This window comes from Vitis vinifera, chromosome 6 (assembly GCF_030704535.1).
Source record: "Vitis vinifera cultivar Pinot Noir 40024 chromosome 6, ASM3070453v1".
In the NCBI taxonomy this organism is placed as follows: domain Eukaryota; kingdom Viridiplantae; phylum Streptophyta; class Magnoliopsida; order Vitales; family Vitaceae; genus Vitis; species Vitis vinifera.
Genome location: NC_081810.1, coordinates 8142453 through 8157408, shown reverse-complemented (window position 1 = coordinate 8157408; position 14956 = coordinate 8142453). Strand labels below are relative to the sequence as shown.

Here is a 14956-nt window from a genome sequence, read left to right as displayed (position 1 = left end):
CTTTCAGATTTATAATTCACATTCTGAATTTTTTTTTTTTTGGTGAGATTTTTCTTAACTGCATTCAGGGAAGATACATATTACATTGCCTAGCAATCAGGTCTGGTGTGGCTCTTTTGCATATACATGGAAAAATGGAAAGTGGAATGCATTTGGTTGAAGATATAGAATCTTCATCTATGTGAAAAATTAAGAAAAATTTAGCATTTTTCTATACCATGATTCATTTGTGGCTCAAAACGAAAGAGATTCAAGGGAACCACCATTTCTGTTATCAAATTTCTGAATGAAAGAAAAAATTGGAGGAAACTGAAGGAAACCAAACAACTGATACTGAAGTTAAGGCTCGGCTGCTTTAATTTTTTATTTCCATAATTTTTATCTAGATTACATTATGATCCATGGAGAATAGAAAATGATTAAAGAAAGAGGACGCGGGGAAAAGCTCCGGTGGTAGTACGGACACGACTGATGGAGGCGTTTCACGGCGGCCGGCGACGTTCACGTCGGCAGAGGGCGAAAAAAGAGTGCTTCCAGCGGCTTCACAATACCGGCTTCGTTGTAGGACCTGGCTGTCAGCATGATCATGTCGAAGTGAATCACAGTATTCACGAAGACCCGGCAGGCCTCCGGTGATCCACCGGCGGAACATCGATGACGTACGACTCAACTACGACCGTTCCCTCGCTGTTGGCCGCAGTGTGCAGGGTGGTGACAGAGCGGTAGTTCTTTAGGTTATTGGCACCGCCGATAATGCTGAAGCCGGTGACATAAGCGTTATCGTCGAGAATGTCGAGACGCTCGATGCTGTCCTTTCCGGGGAGGTTCCGGTGGACAACGAGGTGGCGGATGCTGCCGACCTCAACGTTGCCACTGGCGAGGTGGCAGAACTGGATGAAGGGTTTGTACTCTCCCGGGGAATCGAAGCACCGGAGAATCGACCACACAGTGGTAATGGGGGCGTCAATTTCCCGGTAGTGAGCGGAGGTGAACTGGTTGGGCTTGACGGTGCGGAGGTGACGCAAAGCGACGTCGTATGGGACAGCTATGGGTAGTGATAACGGAACCTGACGAGCGACTCCCCGGCTGTGAACCCTTGGCGCCATTGACAGAGACTCTTGGGCCTGTAATCGCCATTTTTCTCCGTAACCCTCCCGAACTCCTCTCTACGAAGATGAAGAAGGTGATGGTGTCTCAGTGTTATTTATAGCTTGAAAGAGTGAGGACCTTTTTCAACTGAGTGACAAGTAGATTGCCTTTGTTTATCCGTTTCATAATGATATTTGAATTTTAAATTAATTTTTTTAAATTAAAAAAAATAAATTTATGATTATCTATTAATGTGGCATAAGAAATTGTTTTAATTATATTGAAATTTTGTTTCAATTTTTAGCAATTGAAAATTGATCATTTTTTAAAAACGTTTCACAAGTCAAGTTTGGTATAAAATAGATAATATGGTAAAAAAAAAAAAAAAAATTTACATCCTTGCCAACAAAATTAAGTAATGATATTTTTATTTTTATTATTTATTTTATCATTTATTTAATATATATATATAGTTAAAAATCAATTTTTATTTTCTTAAAGCACAAAAAAAATTTAAATATATAAAATTTTAAACGATTTTCATTGAAAGATTATGATAAAATAAAAATAAAAATAAAAACAAAAACAAAATGTTTGGAAAGCATCGCTAGAATCGAACAACCTAAGCCCACATTCCTTATGGCGTTGGCCAGTTCCTTTGGTTTTAAAGTCACCTCCACCGGCTCCATTCAGCTTTGTAAACTCCGCTAACCTACGCATGCTGCACGCTATATAGTCCTCTGCTCCCATTGCATGCCTCTCCACCTTCTCGCTCACCCTCACCTCCTTATCCTACGCCGTCCTCGTTCCCATTCAGTCTCCGCCATGGCTTCTTCGCTTCTTCTCCCATCAGTCTCTCCCAGGAACCTCTCTTTCAGCGCTTCTCACTCGTTCCGCGGCTTTAACCTCTCGGGTTTCAGCCCTAGAAATGTAGGCAGATCCAGGGTTTCCATGAGCGTTTCGGTGGGGTCCAGGACCTGCGTTGATGACGCGTTGTTTGCGGATTACAAGCCCACTTGTGCTTTTCTCTTTCCTGGTCAGGTGAGTTGGGTTTGATGCGAAAATTTCCAGAATTTTTAATTCCTTTTTGTAAATTGAAGTGAATTTGGAGTTTTGGTACAGATTAGGTCGGAAAGATTGTGAATTTTTAGATTTTGGCATTAATTTCTCCCGAGCTTTGATACATTTAGTGATCAATTAGGGAATTAAAGAATCAGCGAAAGGGAGATAATGAAGCAGGTGTGCTTGTCCAGAATTGAAATTCGCATGTTGTTTCCAGCTTTGTTGCTGATGAAATTTGAAAGTCAATTTTGCAAATTCATCTGTCCATGGAATTGAATTTCGGATTTCACAGGCATGATCGGAACTGTTGTTGATGTACTAAGTTCCTTGCTAGTCTTGAGCTGTTATGAAGTACTATCTAATGTAGGAGGACGGAACAATTAACGTCTTAGATCGTGATATTGTAGCTTGCATGAATAAGGGGAAAAAAACCTACTGTATTTTTCTTTATAAACAGCATAATACCATCTATTTCCCTGTTTAATGTCTCATCTTGACAAATTATAACTTGGAAATTTAACTTGTTTGATGTTTTATTTTGCAAAATGGGTTTTTTGAAAAGTGAAATAGGGGAATCCTTTTTGTGGCTACTAGGCTATTCACATAGCATCTGACTAACAATTATTATTGTGCATGAATTTGAGAGTTACTGTATCATGGTACGCAAAGAATTGTGTTTCTGTTGCTGGATTATGCAAGTCATCTGATTTGGCGATGCAGGGTATTAATGTAGATCCCGCTTACTTATATCTGTATTTTGCAAAATTGCAGGGTGCTCAAGCTGTTGGAATGGGTTCAGAGGCTCAAAGTGTGCCAGCTGCTGCGGACTTGTATAAGAAAGCAAATGACATTCTCGGGTAGGGTCAATAATTTTTCTTTTCGTTCTTTTGATGCTTTATGCTATATAATCTAAACCTCGGCTGGGGACAATAGTGACAATGTGCTATTTTGGAAGTATGTTTTTCAATTTACACAGGGTAGTTGATTTGAGTAACGTGATGTTCTGTTGCATGCAGATTTGACCTTCTGGATGTTTGCATCAATGGACCAAAAGAAAAGCTAGATTCTACTGTTTTAAGTCAGGTATTCTGCCATATTGCTTTGTGATTTCTTTAGCTACCTTTTTTTTTTTTTTCTGATGAGGAAGGTTAGATCTGATTTCTTTAGCTACTTGTGTCTTGGTAATAGTTCATTGTTGTTTTATACCCAGAAGGGACAACCTGTGGCAGTAGTCTATATTTGAGATAAGGGGCTTTTGTCTACTAATTATTAGATACTTATCCTATGATTACTGGATCCCTACTGTAAATAATATTCTGAAGTTCTAACTAGCCTCCATATATCCTCTGGACTGACAGAAAACTGTAGTCAGAACCATATGATGGGTGTGACTTTTCCTAAGATCTTTAATGAAGCACATCATTCTTATAATACCATAACCTTACTACTTTCAGAGATCCAAGACCCTTTTTTCGTGTTCAGCACAAACCAAGTACATCACTTATTATAAATCATGATATATCCACCATTTTTGCTTCTAATGTAGTGTGAAAATATTTTTTTTCATCAATTTAATTTTTAATCTTTTTCCTAACTTGGAAGTAGTTGGTGTTTTGGTTAATGTTGATAATGACGTAACATTATGCTATCCATTGTTACACGTTGGCATTTCCAGTAATAATCATAGATTAGCATTGATTCTGCTTAATTGCAGCCGGCCATATATGTCACAAGCCTAGCTGCAGTAGAGGTGCTTCGTGCTCGTGATGGAGGTCAGCAGATAATTGATTCTGTAGATGTCACATGCGGTCTAAGCTTGGGAGAATACACTGCTTTAGCATTTGCTGGAGCTTTCAGGTGTGCCATGTAATTTAGTAGCATGACAATAATGCTTTCAGTATATGCTTTTCTTACCGTTTAAATGAAAGCAACATCATGCTTTTCTTAATAGTGAATGGGATTTATACACCATAAATTGGGACTCGCATTCTCACTGATCTCAGAATTGAATCAGCGGGCCAAGCATGCCTAGCAAGTCACAATTACAAACCAACAGGGTTGGTTTTTTTTTTTCAAGCTATTGAGTGTTCCTGATTGTAACACTAATGAAACTTAAAGGTTTGGACGGCTTTAACATATTGTTTTCAACTTATTTAGGTGATTTGGATGCCTTCCAACTAAGACTTAGGAGACTCTTGCGCCTTGTGCCTTTTAAAACTATGATTTTGTAAGGTTTAAGGAATGGAGGGATAGAGCATCTTCTCCAAATATTCATATGGTACATCAAATACCCTTTCGAGTTAGATCAAGAACTAAGGTGCATGATGTCTATAAATGATGAGATGCACCTTTCACTGCTGTCTGTTACATTCTTTTTGGATTATCATATCCCTACTCTAATATGTCTTATTGGTCTGTTTGGTTCTGTTTTAAAGCTTTGAGGATGGACTCAAGCTGGTCAAATTAAGGGGTGAAGCAATGCAGGTACCATCAGTTATTACCTAATGGGTTATCTTAATTTTGAACCAAGAATCCCTTTGTAACTATATTTCTATGTGGCTGTCATCAGGATGCTGCCGATGCTGCTAAAAGTGCTATGGTCAGTGTCATTGGACTAGATTCAGAAAAAGTCCAACTGTTGTGTGATGCAGCCAATGAAGAAGTTGATGAAGATAATAAAGTCCAAATCGCAAATTTCTTATGCCCTGTAAGGTTCTTTTAGATCCTTCTATTGGTTCAGTAAACCTAGACAGCTTATCAATTCTTGATTCTTTAGACCATAGCATGAAATGCTTGTTACTTTGGTAGGGGAATTATGCAGTCTCTGGAGGAGTGAAAGGAGTGGAAGCGGTTGAAGCTAAGGCTAAGTCATTCAAGGCCCGAATGACGGTATTTTTCTTTACAGTTTTCTGTCTGAAGCCATCCTTCCACCAGCAAGACTCATGGCACAACTTTTTTCTCTTCTCAGGTGCGTCTTGCAGTGGCTGGTGCTTTCCACACTCATTTCATGGAACCTGCTGTCTCAAGATTGGAAGCCACACTGGCAGCTACGGAAATCAGAACTCCAAGAATCCCAGTTATATCAAACGTTGATGCACAGCCACATGCAGATCCCGACACGATTAAGAAGATATTGGCGCGTCAAGTAAGATACTTGAACTTGTGATCTTCTATCAGGAATAAAAAATGGCATGCTAATTCAACAAATCAACTCAAAATCCCCAGGTGACTTCCCCAGTTCTATGGGAAACAACAGTGAAGACTCTCCTAACCAAAGGACTAAAAAAGAGTTACGAATTGGGGCCTGGAAAGGTATTATTATTCTGACTACAGTCCTATTGACCTCTCTCGTCACACACCTAAATCTGAAACAGAGAAATTCAGTTCTAGTTCTATTTTCCATCAAATCTCAGGTTATCGCTGGCATTTTCAAGAGAATGGACAAAACTGCCGACTTAGAGAATGTTAGTGCTTGATTGAGCTGGGAATCAGAGGTTATGCGCTGCGTTTTGTTTCTTCCCATTTCTGCCGTGAATCGAATCTTTAGCTTCTTGGTGCAGTGGGTATAGGTTCCTTTTTGAAGCCAAACCAAGCCAAGATCTTGAATTTTTAAGATTTGTTCAACCGTATTGTACCTTCAGTTTATCATTGGAGAGCTTGTTGGATTCATGTAGTTTCGGAGAGTTATATTGAATATTGTTTATTACCAATGTCTTAGAATTGCTGCATTACTCAAAGAAATGAAGTGGAACTACTAGAGTCTTCAGTTTTCCCTTTTCAACTTCAATTTCAATGCCCTTCATTTGCTGAATCGGTCGTTTATAAAGATTATAAAGATAAAATGCAGCATGATAGACAAAATTTCATTAAGAATACCAGAATTCAATCATTCAAGAAATTCATCAAACATGAGGTGGGCATCAGAGCACGGTTCAATCAACAGAGAGAACGAAGAGAAACATTATCGCATCGCGATCGCATGCTCTGATTTTTTGCTTTCTGATTTGGCCTTTTTCTCAGTTTCGAATTGTGGTTGAGGGTGCAGGAGGTTGTCTCAATCGCCTGAGCTGATCGATCCACCGATCCTCGGGAACATGGCCAGCCCAATCAGGAGCCAATCCACCAAACGAAACCCCACGCATTGCCTCCATCACTTGCATCGCATTCTCCGGCGTCAACGGCGCGTTTCGCCGGCTCTCATCCTCTCTAAACGCCCTCCGTATCGCCGAATCAGAAGTCTCTCTCATTCTCTCCTCTTCGTGTTCTTCTTCCACATCGTCGTTCAGATTCAATGACGACACTCCATTCTCCGCTACATGACCGCAGTACCCGTTCGGGAGACGGTGAAAATCAGAGGCGTGCTCCTCGTGATCTTCGTCGGAGTTGACTTGATCAGAAGCTTCGCCATCGGAATCGACTGCGGAGATCGGTTGGTAATACTCCGGCGAATCTTCGGAATTCGTATCCGAATCGCTTCCACCACCGTTCCCTTCACGTCAATTCAAACACAACTCCAAATTTCACGATTTAAAGAAGAAGAAATCTAGTGGATTAATAAAAAGAAATCAAAACTTACCTTCCATGAAATCAGTCGTGGGATTGGACATACCGTTCATTGCCGAAGAGATTTGAGAGGGGTTCAAAAGAGAAGAATCGTCTAATACTGGTTTCGTGATGGAATACGCCCCTCAAATTCGAAGAAATTGCAAGAATGGCCAGAAAAATCCAAATCTAAGGCGAGGAAAAACCTAAAAAGAAGAATGAATGCACCAGCCGGGAATCGAACCCGGGTCTGTACCGTGGCAGGGTACTATTCTACCACTAGACCACTGGTGCTTGTTGCAAGCTTCACGGAATTATCTGTATTAGTCAAAAGAACACGCAAACCTTCACGACGTGGCTCGATTTCTCGACATCAAATCCAATCCCAGCTTCGGAAGTGTGTTGTGCTTGAGAGAGAGTCGAAGCGGGAAATGGCGATTCCCATACTAAAGGCTGCGATTTCTGATTCTCACGAATTCTTCAATTCCTTATCGCATACCACTAGATTATTGTCAATTCCAAAGAAGAGGAGGTTGATTGTTTCTGCTTCGGCTTCGGCTTCTGCTTCTGCTCCATCGGAAATCAATCCACTTCGGTGCGGCAACTCCTCTGGTTTCTTTCATCAAGTTTGAATTCTGAATTCAATTATTGCTTGGTTGATTTTATTTCATGTTTGGCATTTTATTCAGCTGGCTGCTAAGTGTAATCCTTCAAACCAGCATTTTGTTTTTATTCTGGAAATTGGCTGAGAATTGAATTTAGGAAATCCTTTTTATGTATCGGTGAAACCTAGGAATAGAAGAAATGCATCAGTCATCAGTGTTCTTTGTCATTTAAGCTCTGAGTTCTAAGAACCTAAGCCCTTTGACTGATTGCTGAATATCCATCCTTAGCCACCATTCTCGCCGTATAAATGTTGTGGAACATGCAGGAAGGTATGGGGTTCTGCTGACATGGTTTTTAAAATGTTTTCAAAAGTCCTCTTAGAAGCTGGTCATTTTAGCAAACACTTTATCTCAAAACTGATCCCAAACAAGAACATGTTTTACTGTTTTCATGTTTTGAATATGAACATGTTTTTGAACAAAATCTACTTCATTTTTTTTCTTTTGTTACCAAACAATTTCTGCATTTCCCTAAATTTCAATACCCATATAGCCATAAGTGACTTGGGTATTCTTAGCGTATTAGCATGAATTCCATTGTTATCCTGCTCCATCAGTGCAGCAGAAATTATGGGGTCCATGGATATGTGCACTGTGCTTGTTCATATTTTAGGTGTGAAGTGCTCTACGGGGCAGTTTGGCCGGAAAATCCTTTCTGGGATCTTTAATGTTTTCTCTTAATATGGAATTTTTTTAAGGCTGCATGCTGGTTCAGTTGTTTGGTCACCATGATGCTATATCTTGTGCCTTTCAATATTATTGTTATTATTGCCCTCTAGATTAATGTAACCAATTGAACTACTGGGTTGATCTCTTTTGCCATGTTCGTAGGTCGGAAGTATCTTTTTGTGTTGGAACTCACCTCATTCCCCACCCCAACAAGGTAGTGAACTGATTGCCTTGGGTTCTCCTATGTGACCATGTTGGCTTCCTGTGCTATAAATTAATTTACTGCTTATATTGTTACACAAATTATCAATTTGGTTCCACATGTGCCACATTTGTGAGTCTTTGTTTTTCGAAAGGTTGACAGAGGTGGTGAAGATGCATTCTTTGTAAGCAGCTATAATGGGGGAGTTGTTGCGGTTGCTGATGGTGTCTCTGGGTATGGAGCCTTATTCTAAAAAAGGAAAACATTACTATCTTTCTTATTATTAATTTTAGGTTCAAACTTCAATAGTCTTAAGATGATGATAATGCTAATAAAAATCCTGTCATAAATCATTTACAACCTCTCCTGTTAACAAATGCAGAATTAAAAAATTATTTGTAATTTGCTTAACGAAGTTGCTGAGTGAGCCTTAGGCTTGAGAGTTGTTGAGTAATACTACATTTCACATATAATTCTCCTACTTCAAATTACTTATTACCCATATGCTTCCTGAATTTGGAATTTGTGATTGAGTTCTCTCCTTATTTTTTTCAAGGTGGGCCGAACAGAATGTGGATCCTTCATTATTCCCTAAGGAACTAATGGCTAATGCTTCAGATTTAGTGGGAGATGAGGAGGTAGTATTTTTTTTATGAATTGCTTCAAACAATCTCACTTAGCAAGATTTCTGTCAGTTCAAATCTTTGCCAATTTGGAGCTTTTATTTCAGGTTATTCATTTTTTTTTTACTTTTTCATTTCTGGACAGGTTAACTATGATCCCCAGATTCTCTTAAAGAAAGCACATACTGCTACCTCCTCTAAAGGTTCAGCTACAGTGTAGGTTTTTATTTTCTTCAGAAGATGTTAGCCCAAGCAGATCTAAAAAATTTATATTACCATGACTATTAATGTTTTATTCTCCATTTTGCTACATAGAATTGTTGCCATGTTGGAGAAAAATGGGGTTCTAAAGATCGCCAGTGTAGGGGATTGTGGACTAAGGGTCATCCGAAAAGGTAAAAAATACCCAGGGTTTTTTGCTTGTTCAACTTGTAAACTCCTCTTAGATGTCAGTTCAAGTAATGACACGACATGGGAACTGATTGAATTGACAGGCAAACTAATTTTTTCTACATTGCCCCAAGAGCATTATTTTGATTGCCCTTACCAGTTGAGCTCGGAGGTGATTACTCAAACATATCTAGATGCCACGGTATGATGATTAACTAGATATATCCAACATTCTTACTATATTATGGTCACATTCAATTTTGAGGGGAAAAAAATCACTCCCATGGATTGAATTAAACTGCATAGTACCTCTTCTCATCTTGATCATTGTCAGCTAATCTCCCTCCAAAAACAGGTTACCAGTGTCAAGCTTTTGGAGGGAGACACCATAGTCATGGGCTCAGATGGACTTTTTGATAACGTTTTTGACCACGAAATTGTTTCAACAATAACCCAATACAGTGATGCTGCTGAGGCTGGTAGATGTCTTCAGATCCAACCCATTTGTGAAAATTTACTAATTTAGTAGCAACACGGGCATATTTTTCTTCCTAACCTTGACTTGTTTCATTATTAGCAAAGGCATTAGCTGATCTGGCTAGCAATCATTCAATGGATTCCAACTTTGAATCTCCCTATTCATTGGAGGCCAGAACCAGGGTAAAAATCCATTCAAATATTAGCCAACTTCTTACTCCAATTATATCATTGCAATACATACACAATATATATAACATCAAATATCTGGATTATTAATACCTTGCAGGGTTTTGATGTTCCCTTCTGGAAGAAAGTTCTTGGGGTGAAGCTAACAGGCATGGCTCATCTGAATTCTTTTGTGATAAATCTTCCTTTTTGCTAGATGCCAATATGAACAGAGGTTTTTCATTTCAGCAGGTGGGAAGCCTGACGATATCACTGTGGTTGTTGGTCAGGTCGTCAGCTCGTGAAAAATTCATACATTGCGCAGATTAAGAGATCTCTTCACCAGATAGCCCTTAAATGTTAATTTCCTCATCATTCTATTGTAAACTTAGGAGACCCTCTTTATATAGTGGGTGATACACAGCAACTACTTATGGATTCACAATGAATACTTATGAATTTTCTTCATTGTAATTGAAAAGTAAATAAACAGGCGGAAAAGAAGCCAAATTCAGGTATTTTGAGCACAATGATTCCACTGCTTTAAGACAGCTAAAAATAAAAATAAAAATGTTGAAAAAAAAAGGGAGCCCCAAGCAATCCAGGGATTGTTAATGTATAATATTTTTCTTGAAGCAGAAAAGAATTTGTGATCTGATGAACCCTAAAACATCACGCCAAGACCTGCTATAATAATTGAACAACACAGCTCATAAAACAAAATGAAATGAAAATGCTCGACGGCTAACCCCATATATCATGAAACCTCTAAAAGGTGAAAAACAATGAGTGGAATGGTTTAAAAGGGGCTTCATGGATTACATAATCCAGGAAAGGAATAACTCAAAATATTTCATGAATAAACATTATCGCACCTGACAACCATTTATATAATACAAATGAATTCTAATCTGACGACTATTACGACTACAAGTACCTGTTAAAAAAGAGACCACTGAAGGGTCTAAAAGAAGCTTATTTTGTGTTGCTTATCCATCCCTGGTATGAAGCAAACATTTAATTGTCAATCACCTAGATGATTCTCTGAATAGGAAAAAAATCTGTGTCCTTTTTCATTTGTGAAGGTCATTTCTTCTTCTTGGTTTTACTCAGGTGCCTCCATCACTATCACTTTTAGCATTGAGCTCTTGGAAGATGGATTTCCAGGCTTCATATGTAGACCAGCATATTGCAGCAGCAGGAGCATGGAAGAGCATCCTTGGAATCCATCCTCTCATGAGCCCTCTGTATCCATCCTTCTTCACTATTGTCCGAAGAACGTCCCTAATCGAACCACTACTATATCTATCACATCCGCAGATCCCCTGAGCAGCCAAAAAAAGATGTGATCACTTAAAAGTTGCTCATAACTGAATGAATCTGATACTCAGACCATCCACACCTTAAAAGTTTTTTTTCCTTTATTAATGTAAAATAAGCCAAATACAATTTATTAAAAAAAAAATTCAATAAAAATGGGGGTGGAAGCCAAGTGCACAAGGTATATGAAGGGTGCCAGAGGGCGAGAAACAATTAACGTAAGCACACCAGTGTGGCATCACCCATCCACAAATTCTAGCATGGATGAGCAAACCCACTCCACTACAAAATCTCATTTGGAACAATGAAAGAAAGTTAAGATAAAAGAATCCTTTAACAATTGAGTCGACCACTCCAAAGCAAATATCCAGCCATTCATTGTGTCATCCTACCAACATGTCCTTCACTGTATGAGAAAGCACCCAGACCTCATTAAAAGGTGAGAATAATAGGGGTCATACACCATGAGCTAGCCCACACTAGACAAGGATATGATTAGCTGACTCCTCACTTTTGCACAAACAACACCCATTGGCCAGAGCTCAACTTCTCATCCTTAGCTGGTCTAAAGTCATCATTTTTTCCCGAACTGCCTTATAAGCAAAAATAGGCCCACCTTTGGAGGAACCCAAGAATCCTAATTTTTTTTGTTTTTGGGAAAAAATTAATTTCAAATAACTATAAAACAATTAACAGAGAACTTCCATTTTTATTAAATCTTCAAAACACATCTACACAATCTCTTCCAACTATCGGGTCTTCAATTTGCTTAAGGAATGTTTCCACCATTTCTAACCCCCAATCTTGAATTTTTTTTATAAAAACAAGGGCTCCAATGCCAAACACCTCTAACCTCCACCCAAACTTCTGCTCTCTAAATATCTTCATAATTGATAATGAAATACAAAGCACAACACAATACACTCAAATGTAGGATCACAACACCAAAAATCATTCCAAAACCAAACTCTCCTTTCATCAACTACTTCAAGTTTGGTCCTATCATGAAACTCTATTCACCATCTCTTTATGGCTTTCCACAACACCATGCCATACCCTTCTACTTAACTAAGAACACCAACCATCCATTCTTTCACCAAACTTGCCTAAGATGACCTATCCCTCTCCATCGCAAGCCTCCAACAGTATGAAGGGGTTTGCTGAATAGAGACAAGTTTCTAACATCTAAGCCAACCTTACTTTAATCTAATCAAACAGTCGACTGTTTATTAGATTAGGTTTGTTCTCCATAAGTGCCAACTCCTCCAACAGAGTATCTTTGAAACTTTTCCAATCTTAGATGCACCCTTCTATGACCAAGAGGGACATGAAGGCAACAGGCAAGCTCAATAATTTGCTCTTTATAGGGGTCAATCTCCAATCATTAGATAGATACAAACGTTTCTAGAAAGCCAACTTTTTATAAAAGCTCTCCTCACCATATTGTAAATCGAAAAAAACATAAAAAGGAGCACCCAACCTAAAAGCTAAATAGGTAGCAGATAATTTAAACTCTGACAACCCAACAAGAAGGCTGACTCTTCCAAAATGGGAACCTCACCTACTAGGATTAGATTAATCTCTCTAAGTCCTTTTTTTTTTTTTGATCAATAAGCAAAAGAATTCTGAAAAGCTATCCTATTTCTTTCCCTCTAGATGGACCTAAAAAGGCATAAATGAGCAATCTTCCAAGCCTTTTTCCTTTTTTGCCAACTAAGAAGCCACCCCAACTCAAGAGCACCTCTCTCACATAAGAGTGCATCACCCACTGTACATCAAATAGAGCAAAAATCAATTGTCACAACATCCAAGCTTTTGGACAGTACGAGAGAATATAATCACCTGTTTCCTCTTCTACTTTGCACATATAGCATCTATTTGGCATCCTCTATCCCCTCATTCTGAGTTGATCCTAAGTTAATATCTTAGCCCAAGTTGCTTCCTAAACAAAAAAGTTTGCTCTTACAGGAGCCCAAGAGTTCCAAACTATGCTATGAGGGAAAGGCTATGCTCTCCTACTTGCCAAGGAGGAGTAGAAGGATTTAACTAAAACTATTTCTAGTCTCCAACCAAACCATAACATCATCAATACCCAAAGAGATGGAGTGATTATGCAACCTCCCAAAAAAGCAACTACTTCCTCCATCTCCGAGTCATTGAATTGTCTAATAACACTCGAGCCCCAACTACCCCCATCCCAAACATATACCATCCAAGCATCTTTAGAAGAGGCTATAGAATAAAGGTCTAGGAATGAATCCCTCAAAGACAAATCCTTGCACCACCTGTCCTTCCAAAACTTCACCCGATACCCAAGCTAAATTGGTGACAACCATGTTATGCGCTACAAACTTAGTCACTCCAAAATTTTAGTCATGTACATCCCCATAATTACATTGCTTTTAGAAAGGCAAGAAGTGCCATCATCACCAGAGGCATTCATGTTCTTAATGCTTAAAGATCCTTTTTTGATCGGTAGATTTTTGTGCCAATTGGGACTTGAATCAGGAGGCTCCCATAACCCTCTCCAACCCTTTTCCATTTGAGCCAGGCCTCAAGGGAGTTCTTAATGCTTGAAGAGCTTACTAAAGGTTTCATCTTGGTACATATTCCAAAGCAGAAAGCAGCAATAGCAGGGCTAAGCTAGAACTAGATTTCAAAATGTCTGAATATAAGGCAAAACTTCATCAGGTAAGCATATAAAAGACTAGATAAAAAAGTGGACCCAACAAAGCGAAATCAAACAAGCCGGAAGAATTTTTGAAAACAATAAATTACTTACTTGGCATTGTAATTGAGTCTTCACCACATCAAGCGGTGTTGTCAAGAGAGCAGCCAATGCCCCAGCTGCAGCCCCAGCAGTAGCATGAACCACCACTCGGTTATCATCGGCGCTGTCAGGAGAAACCTCCATCAAGCCCCTTTTTGCAGCCTCATACGTGGAAAAATGCACTGCTGTGAAGGGAGCATTCATCAACACAGTAGTCCTATACGAAGCATAAAAAGCTTTAAACCCCTCTTCTCTCAAAACCCTCGTCACACAATCCAAAACCCCCTTATATGGACTACTACTCAGCTGCAATCTCTGCTTCACCATATCCATGGGCGTAAACACCGCATCGCTTGCCACCGTCGCAAATACGCCGGAGATGGCGTGGGCGGCCGAATTATTCGGATTCCCACCGGATAAAGACTTCTTAAATATCTCATAAATCGAAAAATACACGGCATGTGCCGGTCCGGCGCCGAGACCCATTGCGCCGATTCCCCGGTAAAGGCCAGAGGGCCCTTCCGTCTTCAAAATCGACCGGAGGGCGTGGCTAAGGCTGACCGATTTAATTGGGCACGGCCCAAGAACTTGCATACGGGTCTTAATGGTGTCCACCGGAAACATCGCCATGTGCTCGACGCAACCCGCAATGGACCCGGCGACCATGAACTGCCAAAAATGGAGCCCGTCGTGAGCCGACATAGTGATTTCGGGGTGGAAATCGGGCTGAACCGGCCGAAAATCGCGGTTTTGGAATTTGGGCGTGGCGTCGGTCGCCATGGAGAAGGCTCAGATGTGTTGTGTGAATCAAATTAACGGCGGAGATTGAAATGGGCCTTAGGAAAATTAGGGTTTTGAGAAGACTTTGGGGTGTATGGGTTGTCTCCCTCCATACACAGATAATCAGTGGGAAGAAGGATCAGACGGTGGCGGTTGAATCAATCGCATCTGAAGCCTAGAGAGAGGTTTGACAAGTCAA

The 14956-nt window shown here is 39.7% G+C and overlaps 5 protein-coding genes and 1 non-coding gene across 9 annotated transcripts; 2 read left to right on the top strand and 4 right to left on the bottom strand.

Annotated features, from left to right (window-relative positions):
* Positions 1-608: 608 nt before the first annotated feature.
* On the bottom strand, positions 609-1106 carry LOC132253918 (abscisic acid receptor PYL5-like). Its single transcript, XM_059737293.1, has one exon. The coding sequence runs from the start codon at positions 1104-1106 to the stop codon at positions 609-611; it is 498 nt and encodes a 165-aa protein (XP_059593276.1).
* Positions 1107-1651: 545 nt separating this feature from the next.
* On the top strand, positions 1652-5932 carry LOC100245074 (uncharacterized). 2 transcript variants are annotated; one of them, XM_002273410.4, is made up of 10 exons: positions 1652-2130; positions 2923-3008; positions 3168-3234; positions 3866-4008; positions 4587-4635; positions 4721-4858; positions 4960-5040; positions 5120-5296; positions 5377-5463; positions 5565-5932. In XM_002273410.4, the coding sequence occupies exons 1-10, from the start codon at positions 1843-1845 to the stop codon at positions 5625-5627; spliced, it is 1179 nt and encodes a 392-aa protein (XP_002273446.1). In that variant the 5' UTR covers positions 1652-1842; the 3' UTR covers positions 5628-5932. The 2 variants fall into 2 exon arrangements, with proteins under 2 accessions (XP_002273446.1, XP_019076120.1); XM_019220575.2 differs by having other exon boundaries at positions 2129-2514.
* A 61-nt stretch (positions 5933-5993) lies between these two features.
* On the bottom strand, positions 5994-6835 carry LOC100251809 (uncharacterized). Its single transcript, XM_003632079.4, has 2 exons — positions 6728-6835; positions 5994-6640 (listed from the first exon to the last, which is right to left on the bottom strand). The coding sequence occupies exons 1-2, from the start codon at positions 6765-6767 to the stop codon at positions 6168-6170; spliced, it is 513 nt and encodes a 170-aa protein (XP_003632127.1). The 5' UTR covers positions 6768-6835; the 3' UTR covers positions 5994-6167.
* A 76-nt stretch (positions 6836-6911) lies between these two features.
* Positions 6912-10405, top strand: LOC100267390 (probable protein phosphatase 2C 26). 3 transcript variants are annotated; one of them, XM_002273482.4, is made up of 11 exons: positions 6912-7288; positions 8190-8241; positions 8384-8463; positions 8786-8867; positions 8998-9068; positions 9168-9247; positions 9347-9444; positions 9598-9721; positions 9820-9902; positions 10009-10057; positions 10140-10405. In XM_002273482.4, the coding sequence occupies exons 1-11, from the start codon at positions 6912-6914 to the stop codon at positions 10190-10192; spliced, it is 1149 nt and encodes a 382-aa protein (XP_002273518.2). In that variant the 3' UTR covers positions 10193-10405. The 3 variants fall into 3 exon arrangements, with proteins under 3 accessions (XP_002273518.2, XP_059593506.1, XP_059593507.1); XM_059737523.1 differs by having other exon boundaries at positions 9168-9444; XM_059737524.1 differs by lacking the exons at positions 10009-10057; positions 10140-10405 and having other exon boundaries at positions 9168-9444; positions 9825-9902.
* Positions 6917-6987, bottom strand: TRNAG-GCC (transfer RNA glycine (anticodon GCC)). Its single transcript has one exon. It is a non-coding gene; the product is annotated as a tRNA-Gly (tRNA).
* A 277-nt stretch (positions 10406-10682) lies between the features above and the next one.
* On the bottom strand, positions 10683-14858 carry LOC100853238 (uncharacterized). The gene is made up of 2 exons (XM_003632082.4): positions 13990-14858; positions 10683-11212 (listed from the first exon to the last, which is right to left on the bottom strand). The coding sequence occupies exons 1-2, from the start codon at positions 14755-14757 to the stop codon at positions 10997-10999; spliced, it is 984 nt and encodes a 327-aa protein (XP_003632130.1). The 5' UTR covers positions 14758-14858; the 3' UTR covers positions 10683-10996.
* Between the last annotated feature and the right edge of the window lie 98 nt (positions 14859-14956).

Coding starts and splice junctions, on each gene's coding strand:
- LOC100267390 (XM_059737523.1), top strand. CDS start 6,912: ATGAATGCACCAGCCGGGAATCGAACCCGGGTCTGTACCGTGGCAGGG. Junction 8,868..8,997: donor ATTTAGTGGGAGATGAGGAG/GTAGTATTTTTT, acceptor ATTTCTGGACAG/GTTAACTATGATCCCCAGAT. Junction 9,903..10,008: donor CATTGGAGGCCAGAACCAGG/GTAAAAATCCAT, acceptor AATACCTTGCAG/GGTTTTGATGTTCCCTTCTG.
- LOC100251809 (XM_003632079.4), bottom strand. CDS start 6,767: ATGAACGGTATGTCCAATCCCACGACTGATTTCATGGAAG. Junction 6,641..6,727: donor CACGACTGATTTCATGGAAG/GTAAGTTTTGAT, acceptor ATTGACGTGAAG/GGAACGGTGGTGGAAGCGAT.
- LOC132253918 (XM_059737293.1), bottom strand. CDS start 1,106: ATGGCGCCAAGGGTTCACAGCCGGGGAGTCGCTCGTCAGGTTCCGTTA.
- LOC100245074 (XM_002273410.4), top strand. CDS start 1,843: ATGCCTCTCCACCTTCTCGCTCACCCTCACCTCCTTATCCTACGCCGT. Junction 4,009..4,586: donor GCATTTGCTGGAGCTTTCAG/GTGTGCCATGTA, acceptor TCTGTTTTAAAG/CTTTGAGGATGGACTCAAGC. Junction 5,041..5,119: donor CATTCAAGGCCCGAATGACG/GTATTTTTCTTT, acceptor TTCTCTTCTCAG/GTGCGTCTTGCAGTGGCTGG.
- LOC100853238 (XM_003632082.4), bottom strand. CDS start 14,757: ATGGCGACCGACGCCACGCCCAAATTCCAAAACCGCGATTTTCGGCCG. Junction 11,213..13,989: donor AGACTCAATTACAATGCCAA/GTAAGTAATTTA, acceptor TTGGCTGCTCAG/GGGATCTGCGGATGTGATAG.